Below are 18,302 nucleotides of genomic sequence, written 5' to 3'. Positions count from 1 at the left end.
AAGACTTCGTAACATATGTTTATACACTGAAGGATGAATCGAGAAGAGACAACAATAAGTTAATCACTCAAAGATTCTCTAACCAAGAGAAGTCATAGCGAAGGTATTGAGGCCTGATATAAACTAGGGAATATGGATGAAGATGAGAAGAAGGACATGTGTCCTATCTGTAAAACAGATAGATATCTCTCCCCAGATATGAAGTTTCTAATCAATCCAGAATGTTACCATAAGATATGTGAATCGTGCGTGGATCGTATATTCAGTCTTGGTCCAGCACAATGTCCTTATACAGGATGTGATAAGATATTGAGACGTAATAAATTTAAGACTCAAATTTTTGACGATGTAGGAGTTGAGAAAGAGGTAGACATCAGGAAACGTGTATTCAATGTGTTCAACAAGACACTAGAGGATTTTGATTACAACCAAGAGGAATACGACAAGTATCTTGAGGAGGTCGAAGATATCATTTATAATCTAGATCATGGGATTGATATGGAGCAAACGGAGGAAAGATTACGTACTTATGAAGAGTTAAACAAACAGTTGATCATGGCCAACTTAGAGCGGAGCAAGCAAGATATTGCTAACTTCGAACAGAGACAGAAATTCGAAAAGGAAATGAAGCTCAAGAAAAGGATGTTAGAAAAGCAGATCGAAGACGAGGAGAGAGCGAATAGAGAATGGGCTAAAAGAGAGATCGTAAATCAACTTACTGTAAATGACGATGCCGAAGAGGTGATAGAAAATGTTAAGAAGACTGTCAAGCTTAAAAAGTCTTCTGCGAGAAGAAAGCTTGAAGAACTAAATAAGGTATTGAGAAACAATCCTTACATGACTATGACTAATGGTAGAATGAAGAAGAAGGACAATGTACCGTTCACTCCATTCAACGGTGATAGAGATTTGCATAAAAGATACCAATTGGAAGAGAATGAATATAATGATTCATTTATCAGAGAATTACAAAAGAAAAAAGAATACATAGCATCCGGTTTCAGAGCAGACTTTGTATACGATAGAATGTTAACAGAAGCCTTCATGGGTCTCGGTTGTTTGATTAAAGAAGAGCTACAATCCTCTTAACTGGATTGCATCTACAACCAAGGCAGACAATTCTTTGTTAGATACGTCTTTCAATTTATCCAAATTCAATTTATAATTCTTTAAAAACGTTAGAAGAACGTATTGTTAGTAATATGACTTAAATTTTCCATGTAGTTTATCTTTTGGTTTGTATACATACATTTTTAATAGTTTCAATATCTGCAGTGGTTACAAATTGTTCATCAGACACTGGTACTAGATCCCCCACTATCGAGGTTTTGCCATCAAAAGGCTCGTCATCTCCATTTTTCACTATTTTAATGACGATAAGGTTGGTAGAGTCCTCTTTTATACCAAATCTTTTCAAGGCATCACCAATATTGGAGCTAGGTGAAAGAGACAAAATACATTCCGAATGCAAAGTCTTAGTCCTCATCCTATTATAGGTACTTTCCACAAGTGCTTTATAAATGGCACTACTTATTTGTTCCACTGAAATTACAGTTCTTGCGTCGATGAATGCAAATGGAAGCTCCATTAATTTTGATCGTAGGACATCAGCATTGGACACATTGGCATACTTTTGCAGACTGATCGTGTATTCTTGGAACTGAGGAACTCTATATGTCAAAGTATATTCAGCCATATTTCTATGCTATCGTAGTTTGATGGTTTGTGTATGTATAGCTTGTTAGACTTCACTGGTCATTTCCTTTTCTAATATCTTACTTAAACCTTACCTATATATGTTTAAATTTTGTATAAAAGTTATCATAATTCTTTATTGAGCCTTTTTAATATCGATAGAAAGAAGGTCGAGACTAGTTCCAAAAATATTGGAAGATACTGATATTTTTGCATCCACTAGCCGGTTTAGTGGCCTTGGACTACCTATACGGATACGAATAGACTGTACCAATGGAGTATGGGGATGAATTCAACGTTTGGGACAGTCTTTACGAGGAGAAGATAGTACCCAAAGCTGAAAACCCAGATTATGCCGCTAATTCTGACCAGCATTCAGGCATATCAATCGATGATACTTCCAGAAAACCATCTCATAACGATCCTACGCCACTGGAGTCGAAGATACGAGAGAATTTAGACGATGACGCCACTTATGTGAAGAAAGTAAATGATGCTGTTGAGAAATTTGAACGTGCTGGTTTCTTCAAAGATTTCGACGAGCGCAAAAAGGGAACTGAGACGAAAGAAATGATATATAAATTACGGGATGAAGTAATAGCGGTACATAGGGATCGTTTAAGGCGAATTCGAGATCCAGACTATGACAAATATACACCTAAACTCAAGACCCCAATGATAGACAAATTACATGAGATACGGGAACAATGGAGACAAGAAGAAAATTATCGGGGTTCCGAAAACTCCTTAACAGCGTCTATTAACACGCCAAGCGTTATGTTCGCTTGGAGCTCCAACACTTCTACCGATAGTGATAAAACTTCAGCACCGAAGAAACAAACAGGTAAAAGAACCACTAATGAGATGCTTTATGCATATGCCTTAAAACATGCACAGGCGATAAGACACAAACGGTTCATAGAGAGTAATGCGGAAAAACTTGCTAACACAAAGTTGGATGACGATAATCCAGATAAACCAAAATCTACATTCAAAATGGATCCTTTGGAACCATTTGTAGCACGGGCTTTGCCTCGAGAAAGAAAGAGGCAATCGAAACACAAGCGTAAAAGTATGTTCTGGTTTTGGGGTTCGCATAAACATCATAGTAGTAGCAGCAGCAGCAACAACAAGGAAAGAAGCAGCTCTGTTGAACCCAGTATTGCAATGGAGCAGGAACACGAGCACGAAGATTACAGCATAGATGTTTTGTCCCAAAACTCCAATTCCTCAAAATTATCGTTGCCATTTTCCGATCCAAACTCCAACTCTATTCTCCAATCCAAGAACGACAACCAGTCACAGCAACGACCTGACCAGCACCCATCGTTGATCGACATGGATGACGATGAAGCTAAAAATAGTTGCTCTACCCCGCCGCTTATCGTCCTGTAATATGACCCCAAATTCAAGAAAACATAAGCCCGAATTAAATTCTCCTAATATATACACCGTCTATTATAAACAAACTTAAACTTGCATCAATAAGAAATTATATTATATACCTTTCCTTAAATTAGCACTGCCATATGTGGTTGTTCGTGTACCTGGATACCCTGTGTTACCGCCGGAGTGAGGTCGATGCTGATAGTTACTTCTTGATGGTATGGTATTCGAGGGATACTCTGGAGTCGGAATATTATTATTAATATTCTGCTGCTGCTGCTGCTGTTGTTGTTGTTGCTGGTACTTCATATCCTCATTAACTACATCATCATAGCTCGGTGGCTGATCAGCTGGTGCACTGTTCAACGCATCTTCTGACTCAAACTTTTTCTTATCGTTCCCGAAAGGGTGCTTCTCATCATCCCTAAAAGGGTGCTTCTCATCTTGTGACATTATCAAACGCTCACAAAATACTAACAAAAATCAATCCCCTTATTGGAAAATCTAGTGTATTAACTCGAATGATAATCCAATCCAACAAAAGATAAAGTAAGATGGCTTTGTTTCAGAGGAGGATTGAGATGTGTCAAACTAACTCTTTCTAACAATGGGAAGGTATAGGGAAAGAACAGCCTCAGAAAAAAAAAATAATGTCGATCTTCTAGAAGCAATCTATAATGGCTTTCTTTTTATGCATGGACGGACCAAAACCGTTCCCAAGGAAGCCAAGGCATAAGGGACTAATTTCGTTAAGTACGGGAACGCCAACGCGAATGCCAACATCCACCCGTACACAAACCTCAACTTTGGTCACACGACTCTCCGGGTAACAAATTGTTTGGGAAAAATGAAGAATTAGAATTTTTTTTTTTTTTTTTTTCCCTTGAGATTGTTTCCTCTCAGCTCTTTAGTGATGAACTAGTAACATTGAAAATAGTGAAAAAAAAAATAATGGTAATTGCATCAAGATTGAAGAAATTGTATTGAAGATTGTTCAAAAAATTTTCTCGAGCTACAGAAAGGCGTATAACCAGTGTCTGTCGGAATAGTAAGCTGTTGGTTGAACTATAGACTATACATATTTCGGAAAACAGAGTTTAATAGCCATGATCTTGAGTCCTGCCAGTAGTAAGAATGTGTCGAAGGTGGTGCAGCCATCTCTAAATTTTATTCGTGGTAAGAGAACGAAGTCAAAGGGAGGCTTGAACCCACAAGCCCAGAGGATTATCACACAATTATCGGTTCTATCTGCAAGCAGGAAACAACCGAAGCTTTTGAAGCTTTCGCGCGAAGATTTGATCAAGCATGACATGATCCAAGCATGCTGGTCGCAATACCAGAGAGAGTTGAGAGAAAAGAGAGAAAACCAGTTGAGACTACAGTACGAAGGTATGGAAAAGGCTATGAGTCTTTTGGAGCAAGTGGACCCAGAACTGTACGCAATGGCCAACGCTCCTGAGACTGGTAAAAGATTCCCATTGGAATTAAGGGTGCCAACAGAATATCCTCCAAACACTGTGTGGTACTATGACTACAAGAAGAAGGAATAAGGAAACCATTTCTGTGGTTCCTGCTATGATTCGAAACCTTATTAAATTGTATGCTCTGTATACTATGATATAGGTCGAAACAAAAAGGATAACAGCAAAGAATATACACAATTTAGTATCATGTAAATAGGAATAAGTTCGATTACAAAAGGTAAAAGCGGCTGATAATATATGATAAAAATGTAAATTTTTATTAGTTTAGAAGCAAAAAGAGGTCAATGAAAGGTAAAGGAGCGGACTACACTCGCTACTGCCCTACATGATAATTAATTCAAAGCAGTGAGAGAAAGTGTAACTGGTTTTGTTTTATATTTTTTTTTTTTGTTTGTTTTATTTTAATGAGTTTTTATAATGATTAATAGATCTTTTCAAGTTTTGTCTAGTACCCTTCCTTAGCAGCTTGAACGAAGGTTTTGTGAAACATCTATAAAACAGATACTTCCTTCTTTCACCAGATATATTTTCTCCAGAAAGACTGGCCTGTAGTATTCTCCACGTTTGGAAGAAGTAGCCAGCACAAAATCATAAGGTGGAACAAAATCAAAACGATGGGGAAAAGAACCCATGTACCTGTATGATCTGAGATTAGACCAACCACCAATGGTAAGATAGCACCACCGGAAGATCCCATCGAGGTCATAATCAACAATGACTGTGTTAAAATCTTCCTGGGCAAAATTTTTGGATGGGAAACTAGCGCTATCATCAATGGGTATATTGGTCCGATGAACACACCAGAAATGGCGCCGCATACTGCTGAAACGTACAAATTAGGGACTAGCCATGAAATGAGTACCAATGCTGCAATAGTTTCTGTCAAAACAAGAATTGAACGACGCCCACCCAAGTGTGCATGCATATATGTGGTCAAGATAAATCTTCCGAGCGTCAAACCACCCCAGTATCCCGAAGCGACGTAACCAGTAGCACTGGGGTCTCCATGACGTTCATCCAATAGGAAAGTAACCATCCAACCTCCAAGAGAAACCTCCCCACCTTGGTAGAAGAATACAAAGCCACACAACAACCAAGTTCTGTAGTCTCTGATCGAGTCCAAGAAATCCGAAGTTTTCCTGTAACTATCGCCCTTTTCATGCTGAATCTGCAATTGCTCCATTTCAATCCTGTGAGCGTCTGCTTCCTCATACTTGGCTAGATCAGTCGGAGTGTTTCTGTACGTGATATACACGTTAAAGAAGTTGAAGATACTAAAGCCCAACAAGATGAAGTAGTATCTATTCCAACTGTATCCCTTGTTTAGCATTGATTGCGCGATCAAAGGTGCAACAAGGGCACCGACCCCGTAGAATCCGTGCATGAGAGCCAAACATGTGCTGGCATTAGTGAAGCTTGATAAAAACACGTTGTATTGGGTCAAGCCAAGAGCCAAACCCATCCCATTTGAAAAGAAAGCCACGCAAATGCCGATGAATTTTGTACCTGTTGAAATAATGGCATATGCAAGAATTTGGAATACGATCCCGACACTGGTCATATAGTGCTTTGGAACCACTCTTCCAATCAGAGGCGTTGACAAGGCGACGATGATGTAACCGATGGCACAGCTCATCCAAATCATCGATACTACTGCGTACGAGATGTTATAGTACTCTTCCATTGTTGGGATCAAAGCACCTGGGGCTGCATCCGACAAACCGGCCGTGAAAGTCCAGATACAGCAGGCAATTATACGGTACTTGTTCATGGGAGGGTCCCTCCAGTTCAATCTGGAGGCCTCGAACAGGCGTTGGTACTCTTCTGTGTCAAATTCTTCCGAGTCTGGCTGCCCTGTATTTTCTCTGGTTCTGGCGTTGTCATGTTCGTGAGGATTGAATACCAACTCATGCTCTTCAATGTACACATTGGAAGCGGGACCATTCCCAGCGCTTCCTTGTTTTTCATTGAGTGCTCCGGGGGACTCTTTTTCGACCAAATTCTCTGTGCTTCCGCTGCTCGAAGAATACTTATGCATCGTACGGGGACCTTGCGCACTGAGAGCAGCAGCAGCAGCCTCTAATGGATTGTTGGCCAATTCGTAACCGGGTGTATTGCCTTCCGACGAGGGAATCATGTCTAGCTGCCAATCTGCGCCTGTGGTAGAAACTCTGTCTGGCATTTTCAAACTCGAGCCCTCTTTAAAAGCGTTGGACGAGCTAGGACGTCTTTTGACATTTGAACCTGAATCTGAACTAGAGCTCGAACCTATTTCGACCATATGAATCAGGGGGGAGGAGGTACTAACGTGGATTTCGGGGTAAAATATTAATGTGTTTTATAAGGCCTGCTCTTCGCTATATCAGTGTAGCAATAGTAAGTAAGGGAAAGAATGAGAGAAAGAAAGAAAGAGCTTCCGTGTTCCCAATATATTACCTGCTTAGATAATACACAACAACAACAACAAACAGCAAACTAGAACCCACAACCACAACTACTTGCTATACGCTGCCGCACCTCATAGATCCACTTTCCCTTTTTTTACATAATCCACAGATACACACATGCATGCTTATTTATATCAATTTTACACCATTTTGGCATGTTCATTCCCTATTAATAATGATATCAATGATGACAGCAACATAAGCTTTCGAAGATGAATCACCGGCTCGGGGACAGCACTAGCATTAGCATTAACACACTGATACTGTGTGGGTGAGTGGTAATTATGGAAACAAAAGAAAAAGAAAAATAAATATATATTGTAATAATTCTCCTTGCACTGTCAGGTAGCTAGATAGCCATATAGATAGAGATGCTCATCGCATTCCTGCAGGGTTTGCGCATGCAACCTTAATACTGTGTGCTTTCTTTTCGTTTCTTTTCCACTGCTTTTTTTTTTTTCTTTATTTTATTTCATTTAATATCAAATAACATTTTTTTTTCTCTCCCTCTCGCGCAGAATGGGCCGTGCAGCGGAATGCCATTTGCACTGGCTGAAGCTACCCTTTACTCCAACGCCAAATCGGTGTTCTAGCAGACCCCGGTTTCTGTTCGCTGAGTGTGATTTCACCGAACGATAGTCGAGTCATTCACTGGTAAGTGCGGGGCACCGGATCACTGGAGAGAAGTGTATGTTTTATTTGTCTGCTTGCCAGTTTGACTTGGCTTGGCTTATCCTCTGTCCTCTAACTCCACCGCCCCGGATTTTTTAGTGGACCCGTTTTTTAGTTTTTCACGCTGTGCATTTTTGTTGTTTTGAAGCCCCAAGGTACAGCAGTATCGGACCATTGAGAACCGCAACAAAGGGGAAGCGGGCCGCGGGGGAACGAAGGGAAAATGCGCAGGCGCAGGCGCAGGCGCGCGCCTGATTGTCTCGTCTTTTCTTGCCTTGTTGTTTTTCCGTACGTGCGTAGGGAGGGGCGGCATGACGGAAGGGGAGCCTTTAAACTGGATATGCTCACGTGACCATCAATGAGAGTTTATACGTTTGAATGAATGGGTCAAAGGCGCGGCGGGCCGTGCTGTGCTGTGCTGGTTGGTGATATTAATATTATCGTTGTCTATTGGTCCCGATCAACAACAACCACAATGCGCGGGTATGTGCACCGCGCTCACACCGAACGGAAAAAAAAAAAAAAAACACAAAAAGAAAACCAATTGGAGGAATGAACGCTGAACACCGGGTAATCCAAAGACAAGTAATCACGTGACTTCAATTTTTTTCCCTCTCTTCGCTTTTCAAAACTGTTGGAATTGGAACACAGCACACACACACAAACCTTTTCCCATGTTACGTAGAGCAAGCAAGCATTTGTATATATTATAATAATAGTTTGCACTATGCAAATAGAGTAAGTATCACATATATACAGCGAATTAGGTCGAAAGAACACAACACGCAGACACACTTGTAGACCCATTCGCGAAGATTTCCTGGCTGGCCCACCAAATCTCACCCATCCGAGGATTGTACTCGCTCGAATTTATACTCGAATTTTTATACTCGAATACGCACTGCCTACCCTGGTTTGCAGAAGTTTCAGTTTCAGCTCTCACTCACTGGCTTCATAAGGTAAAGAACATATACCAGCCTACAGTCCCCTCCTTTATCCCAAATCACAGTTTCAGCAATGGATGTATCTCCGGAGAGATATGCTCCCCATCTCTCGGAATTCTACTCGATGATGAATGGCAGCGATAAGACGTCAGGACATATCCACAAGGCTTCTCCACAAGTTGATCACCCCAAGGATTTTAGTGCACACCCGATGGATGACGTGGTCTCGACGTCAACGTCCACACAGAACAATCTAAGAAGACCGTCGTCAATACGCTCAGGAGTCAGCGGATTCAGTATCACCGAACTCCATGCATTGGTAACGAAAGAGGATATCAAGAAGACCCAGGGCAGTATGAAGAGCCTTGTGGGTAAAATCACAAAGTACTCAGAGAAATTAAACGAGTTGGCCCAGTTCTCAACCGAGATAGCGTTTGAACTCGAAGACATGGCACGGTTGAAAGGATGCAGCGATCTTACGGCAGATAAGTTCATCAATGCAAGCGGACTCTTCCACCTCGTCTCAAACCATGATAGAATCATTTCAAACTGCTGCGAGGAAGTCGTCGTGAAGGGGCTAAATCAGAAGGTAGAAAAGCTAGACTCTGATTTCAAGGCCGAAGAAATTACCTTCAAGAAACAGTTCAAGGACCAGAGCATCAAGTTGAAGTTGCAGGAAAGGTATAGTTCGGCAATGGCAAAACGGAAAATACGGAACTTGGTGTCGTATCGCGAAAATCTAACAATTTTGCAGCATCAGTTGGACCAGCTAGAAATGTTAAAGCACGACTACTATCAGAAATCGTATGGAATGGTGGAGGCAACTTGTCAAGGCGTACTTAAAGACATAGCGACTTTAGCAAGGGCACAGATCGAAATTAGCGAAAATATCGCAAGAAAGGGTTGGTCAGGTGGAGGATTGGATAACTTAATTATCGATGCAGATGACCCCTTCAGCACTGGTAACGAAGATGAAGCAGACATAGATTTAACACAACTTGCACAAATACCAGAAAATGCATCCTTGGATAACTCAAAATCCAATATGTTGACTCCAAAGAAACAAATAACCCCACCTTTTAACGACAATTTGCTAAATCAATCTGATGAGTTGCTAAGCTCTCCGGCTCAAATCAGTAACAATGAAGGAAATGCCAATAGCAATATCATTGACGAAAAGGGAAATACAAACAGCAATACGAAAAGCCATCCTCATGACTCAAGCCATAGCAATGAAACCGAAAATGAAAATGCTATTACGCAGTACCCGGAAACCCAGTCGGTTAATTCAGTTAGGATAGATAAGGACAAAGGGGACTTTGAAGAGGATAACTTTGACAATTCGTTTTCCTTACCTCTAACAAATACTTCCAACAACAAAGGCATTTCGTCATCAAGTATAAACGACTCTCCGCTGTCTGCTGATAACATATTAGAAGCTACCGGTGAACTAAATATCAATGACCAATCGAGTACATTTTCCAACTGACAGTTTAAGTAATGACCAGTGTGATAAACTCAACAAATAAAGTTGTCGTCGTGTTTTGTTAATTAATTACACACAACATATATGTAACTGCGGACATACGCGTGTATGCGTGTAGATTTGACCGCATACAAAAACTTTGTAACAATACAATACAACACAATACAATACAAACATACTATGTTAGAATAAGAATAATATAGATAATTAATTGGTGATAATGTGTGATGCTGCTCCAGATGATCCAGCCTTCTCTCATAGTAGATCACCAAATTGATATATACCCCACCCGAGACTCTCTACAGAATTGTTGTACAATTGCTTGATCTTTTCGACGTCATCGCCATTTTGTTCTGCGGCACCCAGAGCAACGATAATGGGCAAAAAGTGTTCAAGAGATGGGTGAGCCTTCAAAAGCAATTCCTTTTGCTTGGCATCCTGTAGAATAGCCTTGAATTTGCCCAATTTGTTCTGTTGCTTGGTCAACAAAATATCGTTCAACAACTTGGTGAATTCTTCGTTGTATGGCTTTGGACCTGGATTACGCATGTCCCCCAAATTATGCACAGTCATACCACTGGCAATGATAACACCGCCCTTTGATCTGTACTCGGCTAGAAGTTCTCCTAGCTTGAAGTTGCTGTCAAAGTCGTAATCGTTACGAGTCAAAGAGACCTGGATCAATGGGATCTGGTTCTTAACCAAATCATCGTTGGGGAACGCAATCTTCAATGGAACCCAAACACCATGATCGATACCACGTTCGGATAACTTCGCCTTGAGCCCCGTGTTGGAGTGGTTAATGGTGTTCACGATGTCGTTTGCGACAGAGATGTCACATTCAGAGTGGAACTGCTCCTGGTACATGTATTGAGGGAAACCATAGAAATCGTAGATCAATGGGTTTTCCAAACCAGACTTACCAAAGCTCTTGGGCACAGAAACTTCAATCAAATTGTCCGCTTTGGATTGCCAGTGTGCACTCACATACACAATGAACTTAGGCTTGATATCTTGCAAGATGGTCTGTCCAATTTTTCTCACCGTCTTGAAAGCACCGTAATCACCTCCCATTATGCCTCCCTCTTTGTCGGAGTACATAAATGTGGGACCACCATGGGAAACGAAAAAGACCGGAGTTGCTGCTCCTACTGTGCTTGGAGATAATGTCATCGCTGCTGATGCTGGTTTGGCCGTGTTCGTGAAAAGTTTACTGAACCAACTCATAAAAAATCACTCTTGACTTGCTTGACTCCTGCTTATATATATATATGCGTTCTTCTTTCTTCTCGAGACTTCCGCTCCACTATCTCAGTGACTTCTTTATCTTTTCTGTATACAACATATGCGTCAAATTTAAACGATGGAGCTGATCTCTAGACACATGCGTACCTGTATATATAACATGAACAATCTTTGTCTGCCATTACTAAGAATGAGATTACCGGGGGAGAAATCAAATCACCACGTTAACACGATGTCTCCCTGCCATTGACTAATTTTTCTGTAGTGATGGTTGTTTGTGTGCTTTTTTTTTTTTTCCCCTTCTTGCCTGTGTAAGCGAGTGACTAAAGGTTACTTACCAAACGATTTTTTTGAAGTCATTATTAAGGTTTTACTAAGCGGTGTTGATCTGGCGCCAGACAAATTTGTCAGGATAGAGCCGTTAGGTCCGCATGATGCAGACAGGGTACGGTACGGCACGGCACCGTACCGCCCCGTCCATACATATACACACCAGTAGTTTCGGCTATAGAGACCTTGATGCCTGGACGCCTGCGAATTTCGAATTAGAGCTCGCTCGTTCTCTTTTTTTTATTTTTGTCGCACTATTTACATTATAGGTTTTTTACAAATCGGCACGTAAAGTAACAAACACACACATTGTATAGTATAGGGACGGGGCCGGGGGGAGAAGGCCTGTGTGTATGGGTGTTGAGTTGTTTTAGTTTAATTTAGTTTAATTCAATTTTTTTTTTAAAGGAAAAAAAAAAAAGATGATGATGATAATAATAATGATGTGATCACGTGACATCTCCGGATAATAAAATGGATTCTCTCATGCTCTCTCGGTGTGTCTCACCAGAACTTGTACCACGGCTTGGCCTGTTTGTTGCGCTCGTCCCACTCGGCTTTGACAAAGTCGATGTTCTTGACTGGGTGGAGCATGGGCTTCTCCTTGGCAGCAACAGTCTGCTTGGCCATCGCAGCGATCTGGAAACTGCGCCTGCGGCGCATCCGACACTGCTCCCAACCAACAATAGACCCGAGCATGAAGCCTCCGACACCCCAATTGGCCGCACGCGCCGGATTCTTGTGGTACAAAAACATCACCGATCCCACAACAAACATCGAGGTGAACCCTCCAATCCCTGCGTCTCTAAAGCACGGAATTGAAAGCACTTTGCTCACCGTAACATCGCTGAAATTTATCGTATCCCACGCCTCTTTTAGCGACGCACGCTCCTGTTCTCGCGCTGCAACGCTGCTACTCTCACTGCTAAACCGTGGCTTCGTGTCCTCAAGCAAAAACTTCTGTCCCTTGGAGTAGTTCGTCAGTTCGTTCTTTGCATCTGCACCTGCATCGCTTAAGCTTGTCGTCGTGGTACCTTGGGCCACCTGCTTTTCCTCCTCGCTTTTCTTCTTGGAAAACGGCCACACCATTATGTACACCAATCTCCAGGGTTTCTTGTGTATTTACAACATTCAAAAGCCCATTCCAACTGGCTTCTTTCCAAACGTTAACGTTCACGCTTGCTCTTCTCAACTCTATTTATTATATATTTAATGCTTTACTTTCTGTATGTAAGTAGACTGATATATGAAAAATTGGGAAAAAGCAGAGTAAGTCTTGGCTGGAAAGAGTTGGCTGGAGTGTACCAGTGTGTGTCCACCGGCTCCAGCAGGTGGTTTTTCTACTGTAACGGCCGGGGTTATATTGACAAGAGGAGTTGATACAGAAGTGGCCTGTGCCAGTGACAGTGCAGATCTCAGTACTCTTTTATCCCCCCCTTTTCTTGCATAATCCGTTCGCTCGGCTTTCAGCATTCTTGTTTCTGTTACTCTTTCATGTATTGTCTCTGTCCGTTCTTGGACATTAAATATCGGTTTTGGATACCAAAAAGAAAACCAACCAACTGGAGTTTATATAGAGATTGAGACGAAAAGTTTGAACGCTTAGGTGGGACCCTGTTGAGCAGCAGTTCTGTCAGACATTCGAAACGTCCAAGGCGTGGGAAATTGAGTGTGTGTGAGAAAGACAGTTTTTTTTGGACGGAAAGAATAGATAGATAGAGACGGTAAAAAGAAGAGAAGCCGTAAGCATGGCAAGCAACCAGCAGAGGAACGTTTATGACAATTTTCTGAACATGTACGCGCCAGGGCACGAACCTGGGCGTAATGTACCGTACCCCGTGGATGATTTGCCGCAGAATGGTGGTTCCGGTGTCAGTAACAATCCGTTCATCGATTCTAATGTGCCTATGAGAAGGCAGCCTGTACCAGCAGGAGCAACATCCCAGGGAGGACAGATACAGCAGCAACAGTCATTCCAACAACAACAACCAGAACACCAACACCAACACGAACAGCACCATCACCATCAACCAGCACCACCACCATCACAACAACAACCACAGCAGCAGCCAACCGAAAGAAGCGCACCACCATCCAGAGATTTATCGGAGTACTCTCCAGAAGCCATTGAGTTCTACAGAGTCTACCAGCAAACGATTAACGACGCAAACAAGTTCACCAAACCAGTTCAGTTGAAATGGTGCGAGACGCTTCTCCAGTACGCGTTCAAGCCATCGTTTTTGATCCGGTACAACATTAACGCAGAGCGATTGAAGCGGGACTTGAAAGAATCCGAGATGTCACAGAACAAACGTACCATATTGGAACACGCATTACGAGTGTTGACCAAATTGACGCAACTGAACTACCCTCCAGCCCTATATTTGTTGGGAACGCTCTATTCCCACCAGCCATACATCGCGATACCGAAACCGATGGAGATCGTGAATAAGAACGACGCCAAAGCCCTGGACTACTACCGTAGGGCTGCGGACTTGGGACACAAGGAAGCGATGTATCGTACTGGTGTGTGCTACGAATATGGTCGAGGCGTGGACAGGTCAATTCTGGGAGAACACGAGTCTCTCAAACTCGCGCAAAAGTACTACGAAACAGGAGCGCTCTCGAAAGGGGACTCTTCGTCCATGTACAAACTTGGAATGTTCTATCTGAAGGGGCTAGCTACGAAGTCCGGAGAAATTGTCATAGAAAAAGACCCGATGCAGGCGTTGTACTGGTTCAGGATGGCCGTGAAAGAGATAGAAATACCGAACAACCCAACGGGCAACTCCCCAACAACGCTGGACTCCATCTCACCCCAGGCAATGATGGAACTTGGGAAGATCTACGGGTTCGAAGAGATAGACGACTCCACCAGACAAGCGCTTCTGAGAAACGGAATATCTCAGAACAAGGTCACTGCCATCAAGTACTACTACAGATGCGCCCACGAATTCGACTACTCTTTGGCACAGTACAAACTGGGCCACTTTTACGAGTTCGGCGAGATGGGGCTTCCCGTAATACCGAAGAAGTCTATTGCGTGGTATGCCAAGAGCTCCATGAACAAGACAAAGCCAAACCCAATGGCCATGGTCGCGCTTAGCGGATGGTACCTAACGGGTGCTGAGGGTGTCCTCAAGCCAAATGACAAAGAAGCATTCAAATGGGTGTCACGTGCTTCCGCTCTTTCAGACGGAAAATTGTCCCGCGCCGAATACGCTCTAGCCTTTTACTTGGAGAAGGGTCTCGGTTGTTACCCAAACCCACAAGAGGCACACAAACACTACCAGATTGCTGCCAGGCTTGGTCATCCAAAGGCAATCGAGGCCTTGGGCCTGGCCCCAAGACAATAAAAACCACTTTCATGCCATTTACTCACTCACTCGCCTACGTTATACTATACTATACTATACTATACTATACAATATAATACTAATTAATATTACATTACACGCTAGACAAGCCTATACAATCCGATCTATTGTGACTACGCCTGCACCGGAAACTACATATTACACATTTCTCGTAAACACCGCTCTGCTCTTGTCGGTGCTCACCGTTATGCACCTACTTTCCTATAACGATGCTATGGTAATGTTGCTCGCTCTCAGCCGATCTTATTGGTTGAAAATCTTCAAAAAGAAAAGTCGATGTCGGGCCTTTCTTTTTGCCAAAAAAACTCAGCCAAAACAAAAAAAAAAAAAAATACTGAGTACATAATCTAAAGTATTGAAATCATCACTTTGGATGATATAAGAGAGAAGAGTTTCAGATGGGAGAGAGTCTTGAGTAGAAGAGGCCCCCATTCTCATCGATTCAGGAAACTAAGGGGTTGTTACTATTTATTGGTGGTGAGCTTTCGAGAAGTAATACTTGTGAGACTGTATATTACTACTCATCATATTTATAGGAATAGAAGAAAGTAAGCGCAGTTTGTCAGTAGATATTTATCGATGGAGTCTGTTGTTCGTCAATCTGCAAGGGTTTGTCCCTTCATGAAGTCTGCTACAGGGTCTGTGCAGAATGTGAAGGCTTTGAAAAACGCCAACTTGCCAGCTATTGCGCAAAAGTGTCCGTTTATGGGTCGTGCTATGGAGCAGCGTAGAGCATATGCGTCAGCATCCGGGTCAGGAGCTGGGTCAGGAGCTGGTGCAGCAGCAGCGGCTTCTCCAGCAGCCGTTGAAGCGAGGAACGCAAGTACTGCTTCTGCAGATGCTACTGTTTTGGACCATGCTACCAATGAAGCTTCCTTTGACTACCAAGGATTATTTGAGTCTGAGTTGGCCAGAAAGAGAATGGACAAGTCGTATCGTTACTTCAACAACATCAACCGTTTGGCAAAGGAATTCCCAATGGCCCACAGACAACAAGAGGACGATAAGGTCACTGTGTGGTGCTCCAACGATTACTTGGCTCTTTCCAAGAACCAAGAAGTCATCGATGTGATGAAGAAAATTTTGGACAAGTACGGTGCAGGTGCTGGTGGGACCAGAAATATCGCAGGTCACAACAAGCACGCGTTGCAGCTAGAAGCAGAAATCGCAGCCTTGCACAAAAAAGAGGGTGCGTTGGTGTTCTCCTCTTGTTTTGTCGCTAACGATGCCGTCATCTCGTTGCTCGGCCAGAAGATTAAGGATCTAGTCATCTTTTCCGATGAGCTGAACCATGCCTCCATGATCGTGGGTATTAAACACGCCTACACCAAGAAGCATATCTTCAAGCACAATAACTTGGAAGAATTGGAAAAATTGCTAGCCATGTACCCAAAGTCCACTCCGAAATTAATCGCCTTTGAATCTGTTTACTCTATGTCTGGGTCCGTCTCTGATATCAATAAAATTTGCGACTTGGCAGAAAAATACGGTGCCTTGACTTTCTTGGATGAAGTTCACGCAGTTGGTTTGTACGGTCCACATGGTGCCGGTGTTGCAGAGCATTGTAACTTTGAAGCTCACCGCAAAGCTGGTATTGCATCCCCAGAATTCCGCACTGTCATGGACCGTGTCGACATGATCACCGGTACCTTGGGTAAATCTTTCGGTACTGTCGGTGGTTACGTTGCTGCTTCCTTAAAATTAATCGATTGGCTCAGATCTTACGCACCAGGATTCATCTTTACCACATCTCTACCACCATCCGTTATGGCGGGTGCCGCAGAGGCTATCAGATACCAACGTTCTCACTTGGACCTAAGACAAGACCAACAAAAACATACAACTTACGTCAAGGAGGGATTATCCGATCTGGGTATTCCAGTGATGCCAAACCCATCCCACATTGTCCCAGTTTTGGTTGGTAACCCTCATTTGGCTAAAGAGGCTTCGGATATCTTAATGCATAAACATCGTATCTACGTTCAAGCAATCAACTTCCCAACGGTTTCCAGAGGTACCGAACGTTTAAGAATTACTCCAACTCCTGGTCATACTAATGATTTGTCTGACATCTTGTTGGATGCTATGGAAGACGTTTGGTCAACCCTACAATTACCAAGAGTTCGTGACTGGGAAGCCCAGGGCGGCTTATTGGGTGTTGGTGATCCAAACCACAGCCCTGAACCAAACTTGTGGACTGAAGAACAATTATCTTTGTCTAACGATGACTTGAACCCAAATGTCAAACATCCAATAATAGAACAATTGGAAGTTTCTTCTGGTATTAGATATTGAACACTTCCTTTCTCAAAATTGTAATCTTTCACTTTTTCCTTTTTTTTTTTTTTTTTTTCCTTCTTAATGTCCTTCAAGCCATGCCATATTCATAACTAGTGGAAAGAAATACATTTCTTTTAATACTATTTTCTTTTCCTCTATTTTTTATGATTCACTAACAGATCTTTTCAAACATATTCATATTCTATTTCGTTGGTGCTCTTCTTTTTGATCTCAAAAATCAATCCAGGTGTAACTATCATCAAAATATAGGATTATGATGCCAAAACACTGATGCTATAAACAGAAAATTCCCATCTATTTCCCCCTAATATTTTCATGATACACAATCCTTTTTAATTTATAATGATCATAATAATAGAGCAGACCGTCGAATCCAACCAACCATGTTTATATGATGCATTTCTCTCAGAAGACGCCATATCGCTAATGGATATTATTTGAGATTCATCACTGCTATAAATGACGCCTAGTCAATATTTATTCTTTTTTTTCATCATTATTGTTATTATTTATATTTATTTGTTAATTATCTGTCACCAGAGCTTGTTGTTCTCATTTAATATATTACTACACCATTTTATTTCAATGTCGCTTTTTCTTACTTTTGCTGTGAGAATCGATAAGTATGCACTGATACTAGTCAAACATAATGATTTGAGGGGAAAAGTAATATAGACATAGCCTAGATTTTCAGTATATATATAAATATATATGAATGATATATATACTTGATTTTATTCCTTCTTAAAGAGTACTAAATAGCTACAACTTTTGATGAAAGTAAGTGTGAACTCAGGCAACTCCGTTGCTTCCCTTTTTTTTTTTTTTTTTCTGATGTAAGCATTTTATAATGTGAACATCAAGTAAATTGAAGGATAGCAGCAACTGATACCGCAGTACATACACGCACAGACATACGTTGCTCTACTACTTTA

At 41.9% G+C, this 18,302-nt stretch overlaps 8 protein-coding genes across 8 annotated transcripts; 5 read left to right on the top strand and 3 right to left on the bottom strand.

The window, feature by feature from the left end:
* Positions 1-132: 132 nt before the first annotated feature.
* On the top strand, positions 133-1,089 carry TFB3 (TFIIH/NER complex subunit TFB3; the record flags this gene model as incomplete). The annotated part of the gene is made up of 1 exon (XM_022819060.1): positions 133-1,089. The coding sequence occupies one exon, from the start codon at positions 133-135 to the stop codon at positions 1,087-1,089; it is 957 nt and encodes a 318-aa protein (XP_022675664.1).
* Positions 1,090-1,225: 136 nt separating this feature from the next.
* CGI121 (Cgi121p) lies at positions 1,226-1,696 on the bottom strand (the record flags this gene model as incomplete). The annotated part of the gene is made up of 1 exon (XM_022819059.1): positions 1,226-1,696. The coding sequence occupies one exon, from the start codon at positions 1,694-1,696 to the stop codon at positions 1,226-1,228; it is 471 nt and encodes a 156-aa protein (XP_022675663.1).
* Positions 1,697-4,187: 2,491 nt separating this feature from the next.
* Positions 4,188-4,631, top strand: MRPL28 (mitochondrial 54S ribosomal protein mL40; the record flags this gene model as incomplete). Its single annotated transcript, XM_022819058.1, has 1 exon — positions 4,188-4,631. One exon carries the CDS (start codon positions 4,188-4,190, stop codon positions 4,629-4,631), a length of 444 nt encoding a protein of 147 aa, XP_022675662.1.
* Positions 4,632-8,701: 4,070 nt separating this feature from the next.
* IVY1 (Ivy1p) lies at positions 8,702-10,117 on the top strand (the record flags this gene model as incomplete). Its single annotated transcript, XM_022819057.1, has 1 exon — positions 8,702-10,117. One exon carries the CDS (start codon positions 8,702-8,704, stop codon positions 10,115-10,117), a length of 1,416 nt encoding a protein of 471 aa, XP_022675661.1.
* Positions 10,118-10,369: 252 nt separating this feature from the next.
* KLMA_30533 (DODA-type extradiol aromatic ring-opening family dioxygenase) lies at positions 10,370-11,341 on the bottom strand (the record flags this gene model as incomplete). Its single annotated transcript, XM_022819056.1, has 1 exon — positions 10,370-11,341. One exon carries the CDS (start codon positions 11,339-11,341, stop codon positions 10,370-10,372), a length of 972 nt encoding a protein of 323 aa, XP_022675660.1.
* Positions 11,342-12,193: 852 nt separating this feature from the next.
* COX20 (Cox20p) lies at positions 12,194-12,778 on the bottom strand (the record flags this gene model as incomplete). Its single annotated transcript, XM_022819055.1, has 1 exon — positions 12,194-12,778. The coding sequence occupies one exon, from the start codon at positions 12,776-12,778 to the stop codon at positions 12,194-12,196; it is 585 nt and encodes a 194-aa protein (XP_022675659.1).
* A 659-nt stretch (positions 12,779-13,437) lies between these two features.
* ACK1 (Ack1p) lies at positions 13,438-15,045 on the top strand (the record flags this gene model as incomplete). The annotated part of the gene is made up of 1 exon (XM_022819054.1): positions 13,438-15,045. The coding sequence occupies one exon, from the start codon at positions 13,438-13,440 to the stop codon at positions 15,043-15,045; it is 1,608 nt and encodes a 535-aa protein (XP_022675658.1).
* A 600-nt stretch (positions 15,046-15,645) lies between these two features.
* Positions 15,646-17,361, top strand: HEM1 (5-aminolevulinate synthase; the record flags this gene model as incomplete). The annotated part of the gene is made up of 1 exon (XM_022819053.1): positions 15,646-17,361. One exon carries the CDS (start codon positions 15,646-15,648, stop codon positions 17,359-17,361), a length of 1,716 nt encoding a protein of 571 aa, XP_022675657.1.
* Positions 17,362-18,302: the final 941 nt, after the last annotated feature.

Source organism: Kluyveromyces marxianus, chromosome 3 (genome assembly GCF_001417885.1).
Source record: "Kluyveromyces marxianus DMKU3-1042 DNA, complete genome, chromosome 3".
In the NCBI taxonomy this organism is placed as follows: domain Eukaryota; kingdom Fungi; phylum Ascomycota; class Saccharomycetes; order Saccharomycetales; family Saccharomycetaceae; genus Kluyveromyces; species Kluyveromyces marxianus.
The sequence above is the reverse complement of the archived record's forward strand: the minus strand, read 5'-3'. Positions and strand labels throughout refer to the sequence as shown.